Consider the following 23,323-nt stretch of genomic DNA (forward strand, 5'->3'; position numbering starts at 1 on the left):
GAGTCACCTACCAAGTAGCATGTGGTGCCCATATTTGCCATGAATATGTATGATGGTACAGACTAAATGAGTCATAAAAAACAGCGTTGAGGGACTGCTGTTATCCATGACTGCTTAAAATTTGTCCACAATTCAGAGATTAGTAAAAGTTATACCCAAGACAAGCATAACTCACTCAGTTATGTACCCAGCGTCATCAGTAAGATTAAGATCAGATTACCTAGTGTGCTACACAAGCTTCCCCAAGTCTCTGTATTGTTCTTCATCATTTTGACAAAATTTTTGCTTATAACAGTTAACTCTAATAGCTGTGAATTTCCCCAGTTGAGATACTTATGATAACCCTTGATGAGATGCCACATGAAACAGCCTGTACAATCTCGGATAAGGAATCTCCCAACCATTTCTCATTTGGCACCCACTCTTTTATTTTGTGACTCAGTTATGGCACATTGACTGGTAATATTTGCTGTTACACTTTGTAACTGAACATGATGACCTATGTCAAAATAACAATTTACTTCACTTCTAGAAAAGTCATAATTTAATACGAAATAATTGTACTTTATTATTGTATTGTTTTATTCCTGTGTTTTACTTTAGCAAGTGCCTAAGCTTGTAATTGTTAACATAGTTTGTTCCTTTACACATATTGCAATTTGTATCTATTAGCAACTATAAGTAGGCTACTGTTCTCGTGTATAATTATGACTTGTTCCATATCCATACAGTTCTCTTGTGCACTGGATCTGTGGAACACGAATAAATAAATAAATAAATAAACAGTCTATTATCAAGTGTGTTGATATCACACATATTACTCATCCTGCATGCAACTGCAATGCAAGAGCTAAATTGCAAATTCCTGTCCAGTCATTCTGAGTTATGTTGTGTGTGTCAGCTTTGTCCAATCTGAACTTGTGTTCAGCTTGTTGGTGTGGAAACTTCAATGTTGCAGTACAAAATATGGTGGCATCCCAATGATATGACAAACACAACAGTTCCATTTGTTGTGAAGGCAGGAGTGCAGAACTCCTCCCCCCCCACCCCCCCCCCCCCCCCACCCCACCCGAGGTCCCCCCCTCCCTCCATACCTCTCTCTTCCTCCCCCCCCCCCCCCCCCCCAATCCTGCCCTCTCTCACCCAACACAGCAGCTGTCACTAATTCAACTGCTCATGAATGCAACAAAACTATCCAATACTTCTCATTGGATTTCAAAGTATAATAATCTCTTGCTTTCACCCTACTTATTGACAGTTTATTTGTTTCATTTGAATTCTTTGTACAAGAAAACCCCTAATCTTAACAAAATTATGAAATTATCCATCTCATGTTCTCATGTATTCTATGATTCCAAAATAGTTTTCCATAACATGCTAAATGCTCCCTAAAAAGTTTGTAAATGTATTACAGTTACTGTCTGGTCACCCTCTTTAACCTCGTGACACTTCCAGCTGTACCTCAGAGGTAGAAGGCTGCCCAAAATCACAAGGTCAAGCAGCATCACAGTTCCAAGAAACTTTCATCTTGAATTGCCTACAATATCACTGTTAGACCAACACCCAAATACAATCAAACTTCTGAAGTTGAACTTTATTTTCTTTATTCACATTCCTTAGTGAAAATTCAGTTCGTGGTACACACAGCTAGGTGGCATAACATATCAGTAGGAGTCTGTTTTGTACTGCCTCATATATGGCACTGTCACATTCAATAAACAATTTTTGCAGCTACCACAAAAGGTTTTTTTGCAGTCAGCTTAGTTTTGTCGTGTGCATTGCTCACTTTCTTATTTTGGAATGAGTGCAGAGCCTACTCCGGGTCAGTCAGGTACTGTGGGTACAACTCCCACGAAGCAAAAAAGCTCGTAACTCTCATACAAGTTGATTTCACTGAGTTAATTTTATTTGATACATCGTATTAATGCAGATGATGTTTTTCCACGCGATGATGTGGACAAAGAACTGGAGCTATGACCTATTGACAATAACAGCTATGTTTATTGAAATTGTTTCTAGGCAAGTACTGTTAAACCATATGTGTAATGCCTTGATAGTGTTTAGATGCACTATTATTTTTATTTTTAATGATCTGACATGGTAGCGATGGAATTTTTTAATCATATACATCAATCTCTGATGACTTAAATTTGACTTGATGAGCATCCAACCATTGGCTCAGTAAGTTATAGTTTTTACCAACTTCACAGTTCCGTACTCCTGTCCATTTAGTAATAAATGCTGCAGTGTCCTGGACTTGTGGCAGAAACTAAATATAGTCATTGAATATACAGCTGGTTTTTGGCTGAACAGTATAATACATGTGCCATTCTAGTGCTGTCAGGAAGAAGACTATTAATGACTTTCTCAAATTGTGCAAATTTATTTGATAACTTTTTGTGCTTTTTACATCAATATGCCCAAAACAGACAATTTGACTCCCACATAAAACTTCCCATAGTATTTGATACAGGATGAGATGAATGTATTTTTATTATTTCTTTAATAGCATGATTAAACATTCATTACTTCTTTTGATTGGATATGTATAAAGTATCTCTTGCTGTTTTGGTTAATAGGTGTGAATTTATACTACATTCAGATCACAAGTATCAACTTCATGTCTGCATCTTGTTCGGCTTTGATGTTGCATGTGAATTTCTGAACATTTTTTTCAATCACTTCCTGTTGTAAAATTTATCCTTTTTATTTTACTACAGGTTGTGTCTCTTATAATAATTTTAAATGCAATAATCACAACAAACTGTAAGAAATTATGTTGCGATTCCCTGGCAAATTCTGTATTTCAAATATGAACTCATGTGATATGAATGCCCTTATAGTTAAACAATTGAAGATCAACTTGCATTTTGTGAACAAAAACATACTTGATGATTGGTCATTATAACTGTATATTTGCATAAGATATATTACCAAATCGTCTCAAAGTACCATACAATAACTAGATTTTTCCTTTCCAAAATCATGTAGTCAGTGATCTATTGACACACACATCTGCGTTTATACGAGGGCAGATCAATAAGTAATGCAACACATTTTTTTTCTCGGCCAATTTGGTTGAAAAAACCGGAAATTTCTTGTGGAATATTTTCAAACATTCCCGCTTCGTCTCGTACAGTTTCATTGACTTCCGACAGGTGGCAGCGCTGTACGGAGCTGTTAAAATGGCGTCTGTAACAGATGTGCGTTGCAAACAACGGGCAGTGATCGAGTTTCTTTTGGCGGAAAACCAGGGCATCTCAGATATTCATAGGCGCTTGCAGAATGTCTACGGTGATCTGGCAGTGGACAAAAGCACGGTGAGTTGTTGGGCAAAGCGTGTGTCATCATCGCTGCAAGGTCAAGCAAGACTGTCTGATCTCCCGCGTGCGGGCCGGCCGTGCACAGCTGTGACTCCTGCAATTGCGGAGCGTAAGAACACACTCATTCGAGATGATCAACGGATCACCATCAAACAACTCAGTGCTCAACTTGACATCTCTGTTGGTAGTGCTGTCACAATTGTTCACCAGTTGGGATATTCAAAGGTTTGTTCCCGCTGGGTCCCTCGTTGTCTAACCGAACACCATGAAGAGCAAAGGAGAACCATCTGTGCGGAATTGCTTGCTCGTCATGTGGCTGAGGGTGACAATTTCTTGTCAAAGATTGTTACAGGCGATGAAACATGGGTTCATCACTTCGAACCTGAAACAAAACGGCAATCAATGGAGTGGCGCCACACCCACTCCCCTACCAAGAAAAAGTTTAAAGCCATACCCTCAGCCGGTAAAGTCATGGTTACAGTCTTCTGGGACGCTGAAGGGGTTATTCTGTTCGATGTCCTTCCCCATGGTCAAATGATCAACTCTGAAGTGTATTGTGCTACTCTTCAGAAATTGAAGAAACGGCTTCAGCGTGTTCGTAGGCACAAAAATCTGAACGAACTTCTCCTTCTTCATGACAACGCAAGACCTCACACAAGTCTTCGCACCCGAGAGGAGCTCACAAAACTTCAGTGGACTGTTCTTCCTCATGCACCCTACAGCCCCGATCTCGCACCGTCGGATTTCCTTATGTTTGGCCCAATGAAGGACGCAATCCGTGGGAGGCACTACGCGGATGATGAAGAAGTTATTGATGCAGTACGACGTTGGCTCTGACATTGACCAGTGGAATGGTACCGTGCAGGCATACAGGCCCTCATTTCAAGGTGGCGTAAGGCCGTAGCATTGAATGGAGATTACGTTGAAAAATAGTGTTGTGTAGCTAAAAGATTGGGGAATAACCTGGTGTATTTCAATGCTGAATAAAACAACCCCTGTTTCAGAAAAAAAATGTGTTGCATTACTTATTGAACTGCCCTCGTATTTACACTCTTCAGGCCGCCTTGTAATGTGTGACAAAATCTACTTGGTTTGTTACTATTATTTATCCACTTTCCTGTTCCATTCCGGTAGTTTCTGTAAACTGTAGAAGGCAAATGTCAGGATGTTTCCCTTACAAACGACATTCATATTTCTTCAATCTGTGCTGTTTTCTGTCTCCAATGACCTCCCCCCATGAACGATGGACCTTGCCGTTGGTGGGGAGGCTTGCGTGCCTCAATGATACAAATAGCCGTACCGTAGGTGCAACCACAACGGAGGGGTATCTGTTGAGAGGCCAGACAAACATGTGGTTCCTGAAGAGGGGCAGCAGCCTTTTCAGTAGTTGCAGGGGCAACAGTCTGGATGATTGACTGATCTGGCCTTGTAACACTAACCAAAACGGCCTTGCCATGCTGGTACTGCGAACGGCTGAAAGCAAGGGGAAACTACAGCCATAATTTTTCCTGAGGGCATGCAGCTTTACTGTATGGTTAAATGATGATGGCGTCCTCTTGGGTAAAATATTCCAGAGGTAAAATAGTCCCCCATTCGGATCTCTGGGCGGGGATTACTCAAGAGGACGTTGTTATCAGTAGAAAGGAAACTGGCGTTCTACGGATCGTAGCGTGGAATGTCAGATCCCTTAATCGGGCAGTTAGGTTAGAAAATTTAAAAAGGGAAATGGATAGGGTAAAGTTAGATATAGTGGGAATTAGTGAAGTTCGGTGGCAGGAGGAACAAGACTTCTCGTCGGGTGACTACAGGGTTATAAACACAAAATCATATATGGGTAATGCAGGAGTAGGTTTAATAATGAATAGGAAAATAGGAATGCGGGTAAGCTACTACAAACAGCATAGTGAACGCATTATTGTGGCCAAGATAGATAATAAGCCAACGCCTACCGCAGTAGTACAAGTTTATATGACAACTAGCTCTGCAGATGAGAAAGAAATTGACGAAATGTATGATGAGATAAAAGAAATTATTCAGATAGTGAAGGGAGACGAAAATTTAATAGTCATGGGTGACTGGAGTTCGTCAGTAGGAAAAGGAAGAGAAGGAAACATAGTAGGTGAATATGGATTGGGGGCAAGAAATGAATGAGGAAGCCGACTGGTAGAATTTTGCACATAGCACAACTTAATCATAGCTAACACTTGGTTCAAGAATCATAAAAGGAGGTTGTATAAATGGAAGAAGCCTGGAGATACTGACAGGTTTCAGATAGATTATATAATGGTAAGAGAGAGATTTAGGAACCAGGTTTTAAATTGTAAGACATTTCCAGGGGCAGATGTGGACTCTGACCACAATCTATTGGTTATGAACTGTAGATTAAAACTGAAGAAACTACAAAAAAGTGGTATTTTAAGGATATGGGACCTGGATAAACTGAAAGAACCAGAGATTGTACAGAGTTTCAGGGAGAGCATAAGGGAACAATTGACAAGAATGGGGGAAAGGAATACAGTAGAAGAAGAATGGGTAGCTTTGAGGGATGAAGTAGTGAAGGCAGCAGAGGATCAAGTGGGTAAAAACACGAAGGCTAGTAGAAATCCTTGGGTAATAGAAGAAATATTGAATTTAATTGATGAATGGAGAAAATATAAAAATGCAGTAAATGAAGCAGGCAAAAAGGAGTACAAACGTCTCAAAAATGAGATCGACAGGAAGTGCAAAATGGCTAGAGGACAAATGTAAGGATGTAGAGGCTTATCTCACTAGGGGTAAGATAGATACTGCCTACAGGAAAATTAAAGAGACCTTTGGAGAAAAGAGAACGACTTGTATGAATATCAAGAGCTCAGAGGGAAACCCAGTTCTAAGCAAAGAAGGGAAAGCAGAAAGGTGGAAGGAGTATATAGAGGGTCTATACAAGGGCGATGTGCTTGAGGACAATATTATGGAAATGGAAGAGGATGTAGATGAAGATGAAATGGGAGATACGATACTGCGTGAAGTGTTTGACAGAGCACTGAAAGACCTTAGTCGAAGCAAGGCCCCGGGAGTAGACAACTACTGATAGCCTTGGGAGAGCCAGTCCTGACAAAACTGTACCATCTGGTGAGCAAGATGAATGAGACAGGCGAGATACCCTCAGACTTCAAGAAGAATATAATAATTCCAATCCCAAAGAAAGCAGGTGTTGACAGATGTGAAAATTACCGAACTATCAGTTTCATAAGTCACAGCTGCAAAATACTAATGCGAATTCTTTACAGACAAATGGAAAAACTAGTGGAAGCCGACCTCGTGGAAGATCAGTTTGGATTCCGTAGAAATATCGGAACACGTGAGGCAATACTGACCCTACGATTTATCTTAGAAGCTAGATTAAGGAAAGGCAAACCTGCGTTTCTGGCATTTGTAGACTTAGAGAAATCTTTTGACAATGTTGACTGGAATACTCTCTTTCAAATTCTGAAGGTGGCAGGAGTAAAATACAGGGAGCGAAAGGCTATTTACAATTTGTACAGAAAACAAATGGCAGTTATAAGAGTTGAGGGGCATGAATGGGAAGCAGTGGTTGGCCAGGGAGTGAGACAAGGTTGTAGCCTCTCCCCGATGTTATTCAATCTGTATATTGAGTAAGCAGTGAAGGAAACAAAAGAAAAATTCGGAGTAGGTAGTAAAATCCATGGAGAAGAAATAAAAACTTTGTGGTTCATCGATGACATTGTAATTCTGTCAGAGACAGCAAGGGACCTGGAAGAGCAGTTGAACGGAATGGATAGTGTCTTGAAAGGAGGATATAAGATGAACATCAACAAAAGCAAAATGAGTTTAATGGAATGTAGTCGAAATAAGTCGGGTGATGCTGAGGGAATTAGATTATGAAATGAGGCACTTAAAGTAGTAAAGGAGTTTTGCTATTTGGCGAGCAAAATAACTGATGATGGTCAAAGTAGAGAAGATATAAAACGTAGACTGGCAATGGCAAGGAATGCATTTCTGAAGTAGAGAAATTTGTTAAAATCTAGTATAGATTTAAGTGTCAGGAAGTTGTTACTGAAACTATTTGTATGGAGTGTGGCCATGCATGGAAGTGAAACATGGACGATGAATAGTTTGGACAAGAAGAGAATAGAAGCTTTTGAAATGTGCTACAGAAGAATGCTGAAGATTAGATGGGTGGATCACATAACTAATGAGGAAGTATTGAATAAGATTGGGGAGAAGTTTGTGGCACAACTTGACTAGAAGAAGGGCTCGGTTGGTAGGACATGTTCTGAGGCATCAAGGGATCACCAATTTAGTATTGGAGGGCAGGGTGGAGGGTAAAAATCGTAGAGGAAGACCAAGAGATGAATACACCAAGCAGATTCAAAAGGATGTAGGTTGCAGTAGGTACTGGGAGATGAAGAAGCTTGCACAGTATAGAGTAGCATGGAGAGCTGCATCAAACCAGTCTCAGGACTGAAGACCACAACACCAATGACCTCCTTGTCTGTGGGATGTTGAATCCTAAGATTTCTTTCTCCTTGGTTCATTCACAAATGATGTAAGGGAAAATGACTGTTGCTAAGCCTCTTTATGAGATCAAGTTGCTCTTATTTTACCTTCACTGCAATTTCACAAAATATATGTGGGAGAAAGATGTGTGTTGCTTGCCTCTTTCGGAACACCTGCTTGTGATGCACATCTTCTCTCTTGTAGAGGCTATCACTGAAGTAAGATAATAACTTTTTTTTTTGAGGTTCTCACTCTTAATAGACAAACATGATGAAACAGACTGCTCGTCTTCGGATCCTGTATTTCCACTCCGTTAATATTACTCGACAAAGAGTCCCAGACCGACAGTCATTTGCCGGCCAGAGTGGCCGAGCGGTTCTCGGTGCTAGAGTCTGGAACCACGCAACCGCTATGGTCGCAGGTTCGAATCCTGCATCGGGCATGGATGTATGTGATATCCTTAGGTTAGTTAGGTTTAAGTAGTTCTAAGTTTTTTTGCCAATAGTGCAACTAAACAATAATGGGTCTCTCCATTTATTTACGCACAATACAACACATTCATTAACATTTTCAGCTGACCATCCTTGCACCAAGCATTAATCCTATGCAGGTCTCTCTCCATTGCATTACATCTGGTGTTGCAGTTTTTTTACATACAATGCCATCATCTATGATCAGCTTCACAGTTTTTCCAGATTACTTATGTATGTATGTATGTATTTATTGAACTGGGGACCTAGAAATGATGGAGAGGCTTTGTCTCCGCTGCGACCCTCAGTGGTACACAACCCCACAACAGGCTACAGCAGTCCACTCACCACACTGCCGCCCCACACCGAACCCAGGGTTATTGTGTGTTCACAGTGTGACTGGCTCACCCGTATTTTACGTAAGTGGGCAGCCAATGACATTTTCATGTGCCTTCCTGTTAGCTCCATTGTCATTGTGCTTGCGATTTAGTCTCCTGTTTAGCATCTTTTATTCTTTCCCATTGTCTTAGCATGTATGATCACATTTTAATAATTTTTTCCACAGTTGTCTCTCTTAATGCATGTAACGTTGCTGATAACCTCACTGTTGAGTGCCCGTATGTACCAAACAAACAAACACACACACACACACACACACACACACACACACACACACACACACTCACACTCACACTTTATAGAACGCCTTTGAGAAGTTCAAGAATGTAGCACTATCCTCAGCTCTCCTGTCTGCTGACTTCTGTGTATGAGAAAACTGAACAAGATGAGTTTCATAGAAAACAGTTTCTGTTTTCAGTTTGGTCATCAGCTTTTCATAGCTGATACAACTCATCACCAGTATCATTTTTACTTCTACTGAGCGAACCAGGTATCCCCTGATCACTGAGGTAAAACATTTAATACAAAAAGGGCATCCCACCGTAGGTGTTACATAGGCATATTTTTATTTCCTAAATGGAAAGATACTTGTAAATGGAAGGGGGATCACTGCTGTCAGCTGCAATGGGACATTAAAGCAGAATCATTGGTGATGAGGAAAAATGTGCATCAGACCAGGATGCGAACCCGGAATCCCCTCATCACTAGGCAGCTGCGGTAACCACTGCGCCATCTGGGACACAGCGTTATTGCAACAGCACGGACTATCTCGGCATGCCTCATGGCCGATCCACACTCACACTGAGCACCCCCTATCCCAGTCCAGTACAAATTTTCCCTTGTTGCCACTGATTCCGCTTAAAGTCCCACTGCAGCTGACAGCAGTGATCCCCCTTCCATTTACACATAGTGTTTCACAGCTGTGGAATCTGCGTGGTGTCTTATTTCGAAGAAACAGACACCACTCATTCAAATAAAGGAAAGGTATTCCCTTGTTACATATGGAACATCCTTCTTTAATAAATTTAATAACGCTGTCTCAGTTAAAAAAAGACACTGGACTTATATTTGGGAGGTTGACAGTTCAAATCCCTGTCCAGCCATCCAGATTTACATTTTCCATGATTTTCCTAAATCGCTTAAGTCAAATGCTGGGATGGTTTCTTTGACAATGTTCACCCAATTTCCTTTCCCGAACATTCCTTAATCTGATCTTGTGCTCCATCCCTAATGAATTTGATGTTGACGGGATATTATACCCAAATATTCTTGAACAAACTATACCATAGGCTTATGTTCTCAATTTACTGTGCCTGACACAACAGTTGATGTATATTTGTTTATTTGACTCACTGACATCAGGCAGAAATGGCAGTCTTTATGTTGTGGTTGGTGGAACATTGTAATAGAGCTTTTATCTGTCTCCCAACATAATTATTTCTATGTTTCTTTTTCCCCATTCTACATCATAGTGTATGAATGCTGTATCATCTAATAGACCATATCTACAGCTATATGCACAAGCAGCAAAGAGTGGATGTGTTCAATTCGACTGTTATTTATTATTATTATTATTGTTATTATTAATATTATTATTGCTACAATTATTATTAATATTTTTAAATTATCAGATAATTGTTTACAGAGAACACAAAATGATATAGCTGTGTCAAAGCTGTTTTGGGACAATAGGCAAATGTAGAGAAGTGAATTGTGCGAAAATTGTAACATAATAAGACATTTGGTTTGAGTATTCAGAGCTGATGCAGTCATTGACTGACCATCTACATTTGTATTCTGTGTAACCTTTTACAAGTGATTGTTAAATATGTGCTCAAAAGTGGATGAGTTCAGATTTTGATTATGTTTCATATTATATTCTTCCATAACTTCAAGCAATATGTATTGAGAATTGTTCTACAGCACAATAATTGTTTCCTTCATCTAATTTTGTAATAGGCGAGTGAGTTCTCTGTCTCTTTTTATTCTCTTCTTCATCGAACATTAGCAGTTAGGAGAAGAAAGATTGATTATGCTTGAATTTATAAATTAGATTGCAATTTTGAATTATTAAATAACAAAGCATGGCACGTAGCTCTCTGCAGTTCATCATTAAATTATGGGAATAGCTGTTATTTTTAGTGTAACCTAGAGTCATTTCCACTATGAAGCCAAATGATAGAAGGTGAGAAGTATTTTAGTCATATGTAATTTTCCTGTCATAAATTTCACAGGCAAGATTTTACGAGGAGAGTCGGCACCTGTAACCAGAAACCTGCTCTCATGGCTGCAGGTTAACCCTGGATGGCAGGTAATTTACGATAGTGACCATGAAGACGAAGGAGGAGAAGATGGAGAGGATTACTCAGGCTCCAGCGATGAAGGAGATGAAGGACTAACTGGTAAGCTTTGATAGTGATTAGACTATTGCTACCCCCCCCCCCCCCCCCCCGTTCCCCCCACCACCACCACCACCACCACCACCACCACCATCTCTCCCTTCACCCCCCGTCTCTCTATCCCCCCCCCCCCTCTCTCTCTCTCTCTCTCTCTCTCTCTCTCTCTCTCTCTCTCTCTCTCTCTCTCTCTCTCTCTCGCGCGCGCGCGCACGGGGGGTAAGCTATGGCATGAATTGATACTTGAAGTCTTAATTTTGTCTGTTAAGCGTGCACTGTTTTTTTACCAGGATCTTGCAAAAGAAACTCCCCATCGCACTCCCTCAGATGTAGCGGTTAGTTAGCCTATTGGATACACTGGATAGCCCGTCACAAACTAAACACAGGTCAAGCATAAAAACAGGAAGCAGGTGTACTAAACTGCGGAAGAAAGAAGAAAAAATAGACAGTGTGAACGGTTCGATATTAATATGTTCAATATCGAGCAATACTAATGGCCGTTGTGTCGTGGTTGTGGGGTCGTGGTGTTGGAGTGCGATGGAGGGGAGGGATTCGGATTCAAATCTCACTCGGTTCCAACTTTTTATTTTTATTAATTTTTATTTTTTTTAATCCCCCCCACCCTCTCTCTCTCTCTCTCACACACACACATACACACACACAAAATTATGAACTTTCCACTCGCTCATTGATGTTCGCTGTATTCAGATTTGTGTGTGTGTTGTGGTGTAATGTCAGTGTGCGACAGGAACTTGTAACATTGTAACAAAGGGACCTCCAGATGTATGTACCTCCTATTTGTTTTGCACAGGTACCACATGTTATGCCTCTTGCATTCCATTTTGAAAGTTTTGACTCGAGAATTTCCTTCGTTTTAACATAGTTCTCACCCGTTCATTTGTTGTTTTTCATTTCTGTGAGAGGTCTATGCAGCACCTCACCTGCTGTCACTATACATCACATTTACTTGCGACGGTAATATATTCTTACCACATGACTCATGTTTTGTGATGAATAGTGAGAGCTGGCAAGATGTGCGTAGACCTCTCGCAGAAATTAAAACAACAAATAAACGGGTGTGAACTGTGTTACAACTAAGGAAATCCTGGAGTCAAAACTTCCAAAATGAAATGCAAGAGGCTTAACATGTGGTATGTGTGTAGAGCAAATAAGAGGTATGTATGTCTGGAGGTCTCTTCATTACACACCGTTGTTGCAAATTGACATTACACCACAACACATATACAAATTTGAATACAGCGAACAGGCATGTCAATGATGGGATAGGAAGTTTGTAATTTTGTGAAGAAGGAAAAAAAAGAAAAAAAAATGGGATCAAGTGAGATTTGAACCAAGATCTGCCCCGTCACAGTCCGACACCATGACCACACAACCCCAACTCAGTGGCAATAAATGTTACTCGATATTGCACATATTAAGTCTGGACCGTTCACTTTTCCTATTTTTCTTCTTTTTTCTATATTTCAGTACATCTTCTTCCTCTTTTCATGCTTAATCTGTGTTCGGTTTCTGACAGGCTATCCAATGGGCCAGCTTACCACTAAATCTGAGGGATGTGCGATGGGACGTTCCTTTGTTAGAATCACTAGTTGAATGATTGATTTAATGATTACTGATGATTGGATGATTCCTCAAGGCTTTATTTTCACCAACATTGAATTTAAATTCATGATATGCATTTGCATCTATACTCTGCAAACCAACCATGAGGTGTGTGGCTGAGGCTATGTCCCATTGCACCAGTTATTAGGGGTTCTTCCTGTTCCATTTAGGTAATGAGCATGTAAGGAAAATTGTTTGAATGCCTCTGTGTGTGCAGAAGTTATTCTAATCTTATCCTCATGATCTCTATTTGAGCAATACATAGGGGGTTGTAGTATATTCCTAGAATAATCATTTAAGGCTGACTCTTGAAACTTTGTTAATAGACTTTCTCGGAATAGTTTATGTATGTTCTTCTAGAGTCTTCCAGTTCAGTTCCCCAGTATCACTGTGACGCTCTCCCATGGATTAAACAAATGCATGACCATTCATACTGCCCTTCTCAGTATTCATTCAATATCCCCTGTTAGTCCCATTTGGCACACGTCCCATACACTTGAGCAATTGATATTCTTGAGGGGGAAAAAAACCTTGTTTCACAAAGCGCATAGCATCCAGCGCACATTGGTCTATCGATTATTCATATGATTTTGAAATGTATCCCTGTTGGTTTTTGAACACTTTCTAAGTTGATTTCTGAATGACTCATAAGTTGATTTTTGAATGTGTGCATAGTGTATGTGATGTCTCCGCCAGGGGAATCCCCATCGCGTCTATAAACAAATTTTCCTGCAGACTAAAGGGGGTGGGGCTATGCAAGCTGAGCGGAATAAAGCCAAATGGGTGAATGCCAGTCGCTTTTTATGTGGTCGACTGGATTTGCGAATGATCAGCGTTGTTATAATTATGAGCGAAATCCATAGATTCAAACTACCAGAGTGAAAATAGACTAACAGGAGTAACAGGTAAGAAAGATTACATATTATCTTCTCAGCCCATCCAAGAAAATGAAATTTTGACAGAAAATTTTTGGCCAGATTGCTACACTAATAAGTGCCAGTTGTACATTCCCCAGCTAGCAGCTGCATAAGTTCTTTTCTGGGAGTAGCATGGAAAACATGTCCGAACACATAATAATGCCTAACCAGAGAATAAACGTGTGATACCTAAACTGGTGATTGTGGAATGGCTAGTGAAGTCAACGGAAGAATAAGCTTTGACAATGGCAGGAATAGTTACAGAATTAGTGATGACTGATGACAAGGTTGTTTGTTAGTACAAGGAAGGAGAAGAAACGGGGACATCACACTATGATGATTCCAAATTTATATAAAAATTTTGTGCTACTACTTTCCGATCTCGTGCTTGGGAAGCTGGAGTGTATGAATGAAATGTGAAACTATTTCCTAACATAAAGATTTTTGCTTTTAGTAGGCATTTGATATTGGTACTTCGTGAATTATATTCTGTTGTGTTATAAAATGACCATTTGTGCCAAAACAGACTCTTTTTATTTGGTGTTTGTTACAATTGCTGCAATATTAGACAGACCTATTTTTCATTTTATCTAGCAGACATTGACAAAATACATGTAATCAGATCGAGAAACCACACCAGTCTTGGGTACTATTTCTGTTAACAGCTTTTTTAGTGTTAGACAACGACATTTCATTTTTTCATGTAGAAAAACATTTGACAAACTCTGATGAGGTAATAGATTCTTTCCCAGAAATAAAAGCGTGCCACGTAAAGCTGTAGCAAGATTAGAGAGAAAAAAATGCTTGGACTTAAGGATTGAAGAAATGTGTACTGTCTTGCTTGTCTCTTGTCTTTACTGGTTTTATGTATCCTATATTTAATTTTATCTCTCACAAAACGGCAAGTTATTAGCTAATAGGCAATAAAGAGTGCAAGTTTTCTGGAAAGTACTTGTTCTCCTGGTTACAAATAATCCCATCCAGTTTTAATAGTGAGGGGTGTTTTATAAAAAAAAGATGGGCAGGATATCAAGCTGGCTGACAGGGCGCAGGAGAGGCACCACAGGACATTTCAGTTTCCACTCTCCTGCATATAGTTTGATGGCATCCGTTAAAAAATATTACACATTTGAATTCCACAGAGCGAAATACAGTGACGTGCGATGGAACAGGGCTGTGTGAAGAGGTGTGGCACTGCACTTTGGCACACTTAAGACCAAATAACATATCTTACATTTTCTTGAACAAATACGTTTTATGTACCAGGCTCTTTAGAAAGATGAGTGCTACGAAGTGGACATATTTTTGAAAAGTCAGTTTTTAAAATTTTTGGCATCCTACCTCAAACGCTCGAGGGAGGGTAGGGCACCACTATCTAGTATTGCCCTGGTTCAGAAATATCGTAGATCCGGGGCTGATGCCCAGAGCAGACTTGAGTTGTAGTGGCCCATGTTTACGTTTAGCGATTTTGCTGTTTCCTCTTCATTTGTTGCTCTCACGTCAAATGAAAATAAAACAGATTTCTGTGGCCGTTAGCTGTCAAGTAAATTAAAATACATTCATATAATTATGGAAGGCTAAAATTCATTACTAGTTTCAGATTTTATTTTATTTCCGCCTTTCTGACAGTCAAGCATTCATCACCTTGCAGAACAATGAAGTTTTTTTCATCGGATTGCTAAAGAAATTTGGCTTTTATTAATATTTTCCACTGAGACAGTCAGTTTATTGAAACGAAGTGTTTAATTCCATACTATTGGCTAGTTTCAACTGTTCGCTGCATTTCAAGTGCACGTTTTCATCTTTTAGCATGTATGGCATTAGGCGATAATAAAGAACCAAACATGAGATATTACAGTACTGGTATTCCAAGAAAATATACTTCTGAATGTGAACATATGAATGTGCACTTTAAGCCTAATTATGCATTTTAGTATGGTCCACGAAATTCTGACTCCTGGAGTATGCTCTAATGTCTTGTTTCTTTTATGACATAATGTACGATCTTTTAATGTTTTACACACACAAACATACAGGCTTCCTGCGTCATTGTAGCTGCACAAGTGCAGTGACGCCTGTTATCTGACTCTCTCTGGCAACTGCTGAAAAGAACCTATTTCTAACAGGTCACAAAAAAATATTGGGAATGGTTGTTTGAAAAGCGTGACTTTCAAAGTAAATTTCCTTTTATGCAAAATGAACTATGTGCGAGAAAGTATGGCGAATTTCTTAAGTCACGGAGTGTTTGACTCTCATTTAAAAATCAACTCTTTGAGACACTCGTTTAGAAGACTTTCAAGCCCAGAAAATCAGACATTTATGTCGTCGTTAAAAATTTTACTGGCACATTTGTGTGATGTATCTTAAGGTATAACACACAAAAAAAAGATCAACATTATATGCAAAAGCTTAGCTTCTCTTGCACCTTATTAAACTTTTGAGACTAATATTATATGTGAGAGCTATTCTCTTCTTGTGGCAACTCTGTGTATATTAATTTGAACTATTAACTTTTCCTATTTGTGTGTTTGCGCTACTTAATAGTGATGTTGCTGTTGGCTGACTACATCACATGTACTATGCTCTGAATATCTGCTGTCATCGGCTGGCAGATCACGTGACATGAGGTATGACTGGCATACAAAAGCGTATCGCAATCTTGATTTCAATGCTTCAGAAAAGAACATGTGGTGTTTGGTGGAATTTGAACTTATACTTTCGTAATACAAAAATATGCAGTGTACACGTTGCTGCTCATCAAAAATCTTTCCATAACGTGTTTTATTCCCAGAGTTTTGTTCTCTAAAGTGCGGGAAATTCTACGCCGGTCTGTAAATCCTTAACCATTCAAAGGATTGATAAGTTTTACAGTTCCGACGAAATGTATACTGTCACTTAACACGTAAAAAGTGTATTTTCAGCCAGGAGAAAGTGTATTTTTAACCGGGAAGTTTGGGAAAAAAGCCAGGAATTTTTTTTCCTTGTCTACGTGTACACCCTGAAAAAAAAAAAAAGTAACCACTCTTTATTATGACACAGGGAGCGATAAAATGTGTAGAAAATGGGGATATGTGCTCTGATACCCTGTTAATTCGAAGAAGACACAAACGAGCACACAGACAAAATGAAAGTAAACTGCCTGTATATAATTGTAAGAAAGTAAAATTAAAAAATAAAATTACGTCTGCATAAAACTACTTGAACAGTCCCATTTGTTAGTTAACAAAATTTGATAAAAAGGGAGGCAAAATTGTAAACCCCTCTACCAGATACAATATCTTACATGGAAATCGAAAGACATAGTTTTTATTTACTTGTATAACTGCACAAACTGATTTTATAATATTGGATGTATGAGGTATTAAAATGATATGAGTCATTAAGTCAGACATAAGTCTTGTGGATGATAATATATTTTGTCCACAGTTTGCTTCCCTTTTAGCTGTTTCATCCTGTGTGCTCTTAGCGAGAACAAACAATTTTGCAAGAAACAAAACAGAAGACCTAGTGATCTCACTCTAAAGAAAACTGCATGAGCTGAGAAGCTCAGATGTGAACATCTTCTCCGAAATCGTCATCACTTACCAGATTGGTCATATGTAAAAAAAGAGGAGCAAAGTGCAAATAGAGAGATCAAAAATGCATGCACAAGATTTAAAAATGTAACTTTTGTCAACACAAGCTGCGCAGGAAGAAGTTTTCACACAACCCACGGTCTACACATTAACATATTGGGGAAGGACTTAGTAATAATATGGATCCAAGAAGTAGATAACAATAAACTGAATGTGTGGTTTTGTGCTACACAGGCCATACCTGTCAATGACAGAAATCAAAACCAAACACAAAATGCCTGCTTTGTAAAACAATACAACAGTAGGACAAGAGTGATGTTTTTTTAGTACAGTAAAATTCTCAGCCAGTGACACACTAGCTACACTACATAATGCCAATATATATGGTTTATTAGACAAAATGTTGATCACATAAATAGTGAAAAATTAAGTCAAGCAATGGAAAATCCAGAGTGGAATATAACAGTATTATGAAAAGGAAAGTTGCCACTCACTGCTGAGTCACAGGTAAGCCCAACAAAAAGACTGTCACAAATAAGCTTTTGGCCAGCAAGGCCTTTGTCAGAAATTGGCGACAGACACCCACTGGTGTGCGTGTGCGTGTGTGTGGACACACACACACACACACACACACACACAAATGCAACTCACACACCTGACTGCAGTCTCTGACAACTGAAGCCACACTGTGCCTTCAGTTGCCAGAGACTGCAGTCAGGTGTGTGTGAGTTGCATTTGCGTGAATGTGTGTTTGTTTGCTGTCTATTTTTGATGATGGCCATGTTGTCCGATAGCTTATTTGTGACAGTCTTTCTGTTGCGTCTATCTGTGACTCAGCATCTCCTCTAAATGGTGAATGGCAACTTTTCTTTTCATAATATTGTGAAAAATGAAGTGTTTATCATCAGAGATGATGACATTATTAACAATGATCTTGTATTATGTTTTAGTGAACACCATACAAGAGATGTTGTTGAAATGGTGCAGTTGGATGGTTACTGTCTAGCAGCACAATGAGACAGAACTATCTTGGAGAAAGGTGGTGGTGCATTTATGCAAAAAATAACGTGACATTTAGAGCATTAGATTTAAAGAGCCACTGTACAGAGCAACATATTGAAATCTGTGGAGTAGAGTTTAATATAAATGATTTGTCAGTTGTAGTGTTAGCACTTTATAGAGATTCTACAGGGAACATAGATGTATTCCTGAGGTCGCTAGATACTCGTTTATTCCTAATGTCCTCCAAACCCAAGAATTCAATAATTTCTGGCGATTTTAATGTCTGTTTTCTTAATGAGAGCAGTAGTAAAGTGGATTTCGAACATCTAGCTGAGGTTTTTAACATGATGACAGTAGTAGAGTTTCCGACAAATGTGAGTGATAACTGTCAAAGTCTGATTGATAAGATCAAGAGTCAACAGTGTCAGTGTATGCCCAGTTGTTAATGGCCTTTCTGAACATTATGGTCAACTACTTACACTCACTGACATCTATTAATGCAACGGTTCTTTATATTCTTGGAATCCTTTTAGGAAATGAATGATGAGGACCTTAAAAATTTCAACTACAGCCTGCAAGAGATAGAGTGGAGTCCAGTTTTCAGTGAAACAGGTGTAAGCAAAAAGTGTAACATGTTTTAAAATGAATTTGTGATGCTCTTTGAAGCTACCTTAGTGACCCAAAGAAGCAGCAACATTACAAACTTTAATGTAGCACCCTAAAAAGGTAATAAATAAGTCTAAGAGTGCATGCATAAAATTTAAAGTTCAGAAATCAGAAAACAAAATAAAAATAATTTGGAATGTGATAAAGAGGGAAACTAACAGGAAAATGGAGAATGTGATATGCATAGAAATTAAACAAGGTAACAGTATTGTAAAGAAACCTGAAATGGTTGCAGAAATATCAAACATTTTTGACAGCAGCAGAGAAGGTTGGCTCTAAACGATGTGCGGATGAAGAAATGGGTCTTCTACAGAAAGCTGTTAGCAGTAGAACGGTGCGAACCTCAGTACCCCAGTAGAATGGTGCAAACCTCAGTATCCCATGTTACAGTAAATGAGATTGAAAGTGTAATTAAGTCAATTAAAAACAAAAAAGTCTGTTGTTATCGATTATATTTCTAATAAAGTATTAATATATTTTTGTAAATCCATAAGTCTAGACATATGTAACATATGCAATACATGTCAGCAGGATGAAATTGTCCCTGATAGACAAAAATTAGCTATAGTGATATGTACTACTCTTCAGAAAGGTGATAAAAGAAATGTCGCAAGTCATCACCCAAACACCCTATTAACTATCTTTTCAAAAATTCTTGGAAAAACTGGTGCACAGAATGATTATTGATTGCCTAAACTTTTCACAATATCCTCGGGTTTCATGCTGGTTTTTCTACCAAACAAGCAATTTTCTCTTTTACCAATCAAGTTTTGGAAGCCATCAGCAAAAAAAGTCACCTCTGGGTATTTTTGTGATCTCGAAACCCTCGATTGTGTAAACCATCAAATTCCTTTGAAAAAGACAGAGTAGTGTGGTTTAACAGGTACTGTCAGTTTATGGCTTCAATCAAATATAAATTATTGAAAGCACATTGTAATGTGGAATGGCTTATTTGGAGAACGTGCTTCCTCTGAGTGGAGCACCTTAAGTTGTGGTGTGCCACAAGGCTCTATTTCAGATATACAGATATTTCTTACTTTCATTAATGAGCTCCTACCTCGTTCCAATACAAAGAGTAAATTTATCTTTTTCACAGATGATACCACAACAATCCTCTTTGACAAACTGTGAACAAAGTTTTCACTGAATTCATAAACTGTTTTTCTTCAAATGATGTCTCATTCACTGCAGATAAAACCCATTGTATGAGGTTCTATCACCACAAAGGAGCCTTGAAGAAATTTGCATAAAGTATAGCGATCAGTCGATACAGATAGTTGAGGATATATCATTCCTGGCTACTTACATAGACAGCAGATGTAATTGGTCAACCCACATTCTTCATCTTTTTAAAAGACTTCTCAGCATCATCTGCACTATGGTTTATTGTTTCAATTGGTGAAGCAGATACCATTAAGACGTCTTACTTTGGCTACTGTCAGTCATTAATGTAAAATGCGATTATATTCTAGGGGAATCAACCTCTCGCAAAAAGAATTTTCACGTGCAAAAAAATGACAAATAGAAAAAGGCCATTAGAATAATAAGTGGTGCTCACCAGAGGCATTCTTGCAGGTACCTGTTTCTAAGGATCCTTAACCATCAAATCCCAGTATATTTTGTTCTAGTTGATTGTTTTCTATAGTAACTTTCTTGTGTACAAACACAGCAGAAGACATCACAACTACAACACAAGAACCTCGAACAGTCTGCATATTGAGCTGACAAGCCTTAATCTGTTCAAAAAGACATTTATTACCCGAGCATTAAGCTGTTTAATGCACTCCTATTATATATTAAATGTCTTTATAAACAGTTGTCCAAATTCAAATGAATTCTCAATGAGTTCCTAATAGAGGAAACTTTTTTTATGGTACCTTACAGTTGTTGTGCAACTAGTTTTGGTTAATTTTATGGAATTCTATTTTAATGTGATTACATTGCTCCACTCAAGAACAGTGTAATCTACAATGTCTGTATCACATTTTTCAACTTTATTGCCTTCTTAAGTATGTTGAAATTTCTCATATTAATTTGGGCACTATCATAGACAAGTGAAAATTGGATTTTTCTATTCATATATTTATTTATTGTAATGTTTAGCATGATCCTGCTTCCTGTATATATTTCTCATCCTTCTACTGTGGAACGCAATACAAGGGGCTTTTGAAAAGTCCGCGCAAAGTCCAAGAGATGGCACCACTGGCACGTATCGAGGTCATGTTTAGTTAGTAGCATCTTTGGAAAGAACGCACACCAAGTTTCAGCCATATTGATCTATTTCTTTGTGTTTGGCATTCGTGTGAATCAAGGAAGTCAAGTAATTGTCAAAAAATGGATGAAAAAGAATTTCGTGTGGTGATTAAACATTACTTTCTGAAAGACAAAATGTCTCAGGAGACTAAAGAGAAGCTTGGGAAACATTACTGTGACTCTGCACCTTCGATTAGAGCAGTTTATAAGTAGTTTCAAAATTTTCGGAGTGGCCATATATCCACATGATACAAGTTATGCTGAACGTTCTGGACACCCTGTGGAGGTTATGACTCCAGAAATCATTGATAAAATCCACGAAAGGTGCGTGAGATTGCTAGTGCTGTGGGCATCTCGAATGAACGGGTACATAATATTTTGCATAAACATTTGGACATGAGAAAGCTATCTGCAAGATGGGTTCCGCGATTGCTCATGCTTGACCAAAAACAGAATCAGTGTGAAGTGTTGCAATGATGGTTTGCAGCTGTTCAGGAAGAATCTGCAGGATTTTAAGCATCGTTTCGTCACTGTAGATGAAAAATGGATACATTACTATACTCCAAAGACCAAACAACAATCTAAACAGTGGGTTACCAAAAAAGGCGAAGACCATTCCTTCAGTCGGAATGGTTATGGCGACTGTCTTTTGGGATTCACAAGGGATAATCCTCATCAACTATCTGGAAATGGGAAAAACTATTACAGGTGAATATTATTCATCGTTATTGGACCATTTGAAAACCGAGCTGCAAGAAAAACGCCGGCGATTGGACCGCAAAAAAGTCCTTTTCCATCGCGACAATGCACCAACACACACCTCAGCAGTTGTGGTCACAAAATTAATGAAAATAGGACTCCAACTTGTTTCACATCCCCCCTATTCTCCAGACTTGGCTCCCTTAGACTACTATTTGTTCCCCAATTTGAAGAAATGGCTGGCGGGACAAAGATTTTATTCAAACAAGGAGGTGATTGCAGCAACTAATAGCTATTTTGCAGACTTGGACATTTCCTATTATTTGGAAGGGATCAACAAATTAGAACAGTGATAGACTAAGTATAAGTCTAAAAGGAGACTATGTTGAAAAATTAAAAAGGTTTACCCCAAACACGTAAGTAGTTTTTATTTTTACACGGACTTTTCAAACGCCCCTCGTATTGCATTAAGTTTGTATATGTTCTGTAATTGATGTTTTATTTGCATTATTTCGTTAACTGTCATGAAAGTTGTATTTGAATCCTGTGCAATATTACATGTTCCATATCCTTGTGATTCACTCACTGCCTGATCTATGGAATATGAAATAAATAAATAAATAAATGTAAATCACCTTTCAAGTTGTGGCACTGATGTTGCAGTATTAAGGCATGGAGTGATCAACTTAAACAATCAAGTTAGGCTTATGTTGTATGCTCCAGTTTTTTTGTGGTCTCAAACCAGGAGAAGGACGAAGTCTAAAATTTCATAAAAAGAAAGCCTTATCTTTTGATCTAGTTCTTCTTCTTCTTCTTCTTCTGTTTTTTTTTCTTTGTTTTAATATATATTCATACTGTGAGCTATTAACTTTGTAAATTTGCACTACGAATGATATTTGTAATTTGGGATTTTCAGATACAACAAAGAACCGAAGGGGAAAAGAATTTGGTGACAGTATGTCAGAAGAGGAGAGAGCACGTGCTGTAATTGAGAAAGCCAAAGCTGAAGATGATGAATACAAGAATTACACTGAAGAACAAACATACTACAGGTAAGTAATTTTTGTACCAATTGTAATATTATGTAATAAAACCACAGAAAATAAGTGTATAGCCAGCCATAGAAAAAAGTGGACAGTTAGATAATAGCAACCTGTCAGTAGAACTGTATTTGCTTTTACAGTGATACCTGCTTAGAATATGCAGATAACCACATACATGATCATAGTAAATCCAGCAAGTGAACGTGTGAGTATATGTGTGGGGTAGAATGGAGGGGCGGGGAGGGGGGGGGGGGGGGGATCCGGCAGAATATCATTTTCATCTGGCAGTTGGGTGTGCACTGATTTGAATATCCCTGACAAGGTGAAACTGTGTACCATACCGGAACTCATACTCATTTTTTTTTTTTTAAGATTTTTGTTGTGAAACCACATTCTAAACTATTCCTGAGCCATTGCCTCCCATATTATTTCTCATAGTAGTGCTTGCCCAGCAAGG

The 23,323-nt window shown here is 38.6% G+C and overlaps 1 protein-coding gene across 2 annotated transcripts in view; it reads left to right on the forward strand.

Moving 5' to 3' along the window:
• Positions 1 to 23,323, forward strand: part of LOC124605066 (ATP-dependent helicase brm-like) — a 231,433-nt gene that overhangs the window by 77,858 nt on the left and 130,252 nt on the right. For both annotated transcript variants that reach the window (XM_047136532.1, XM_047136531.1), the window contains exons 11-12: positions 10,927 to 11,094; positions 22,740 to 22,875. In XM_047136532.1, coding sequence (XP_046992488.1) covers positions 10,927 to 11,094; positions 22,740 to 22,875 — 304 coding nt within the window. The remainder of the gene's footprint in view (positions 1 to 10,926; positions 11,095 to 22,739; positions 22,876 to 23,323) is intronic.

This window comes from Schistocerca americana, chromosome 1, assembly GCF_021461395.2.
Source record: "Schistocerca americana isolate TAMUIC-IGC-003095 chromosome 1, iqSchAmer2.1, whole genome shotgun sequence".
NCBI lineage: Eukaryota > Metazoa > Arthropoda > Insecta > Orthoptera > Acrididae > Schistocerca > Schistocerca americana.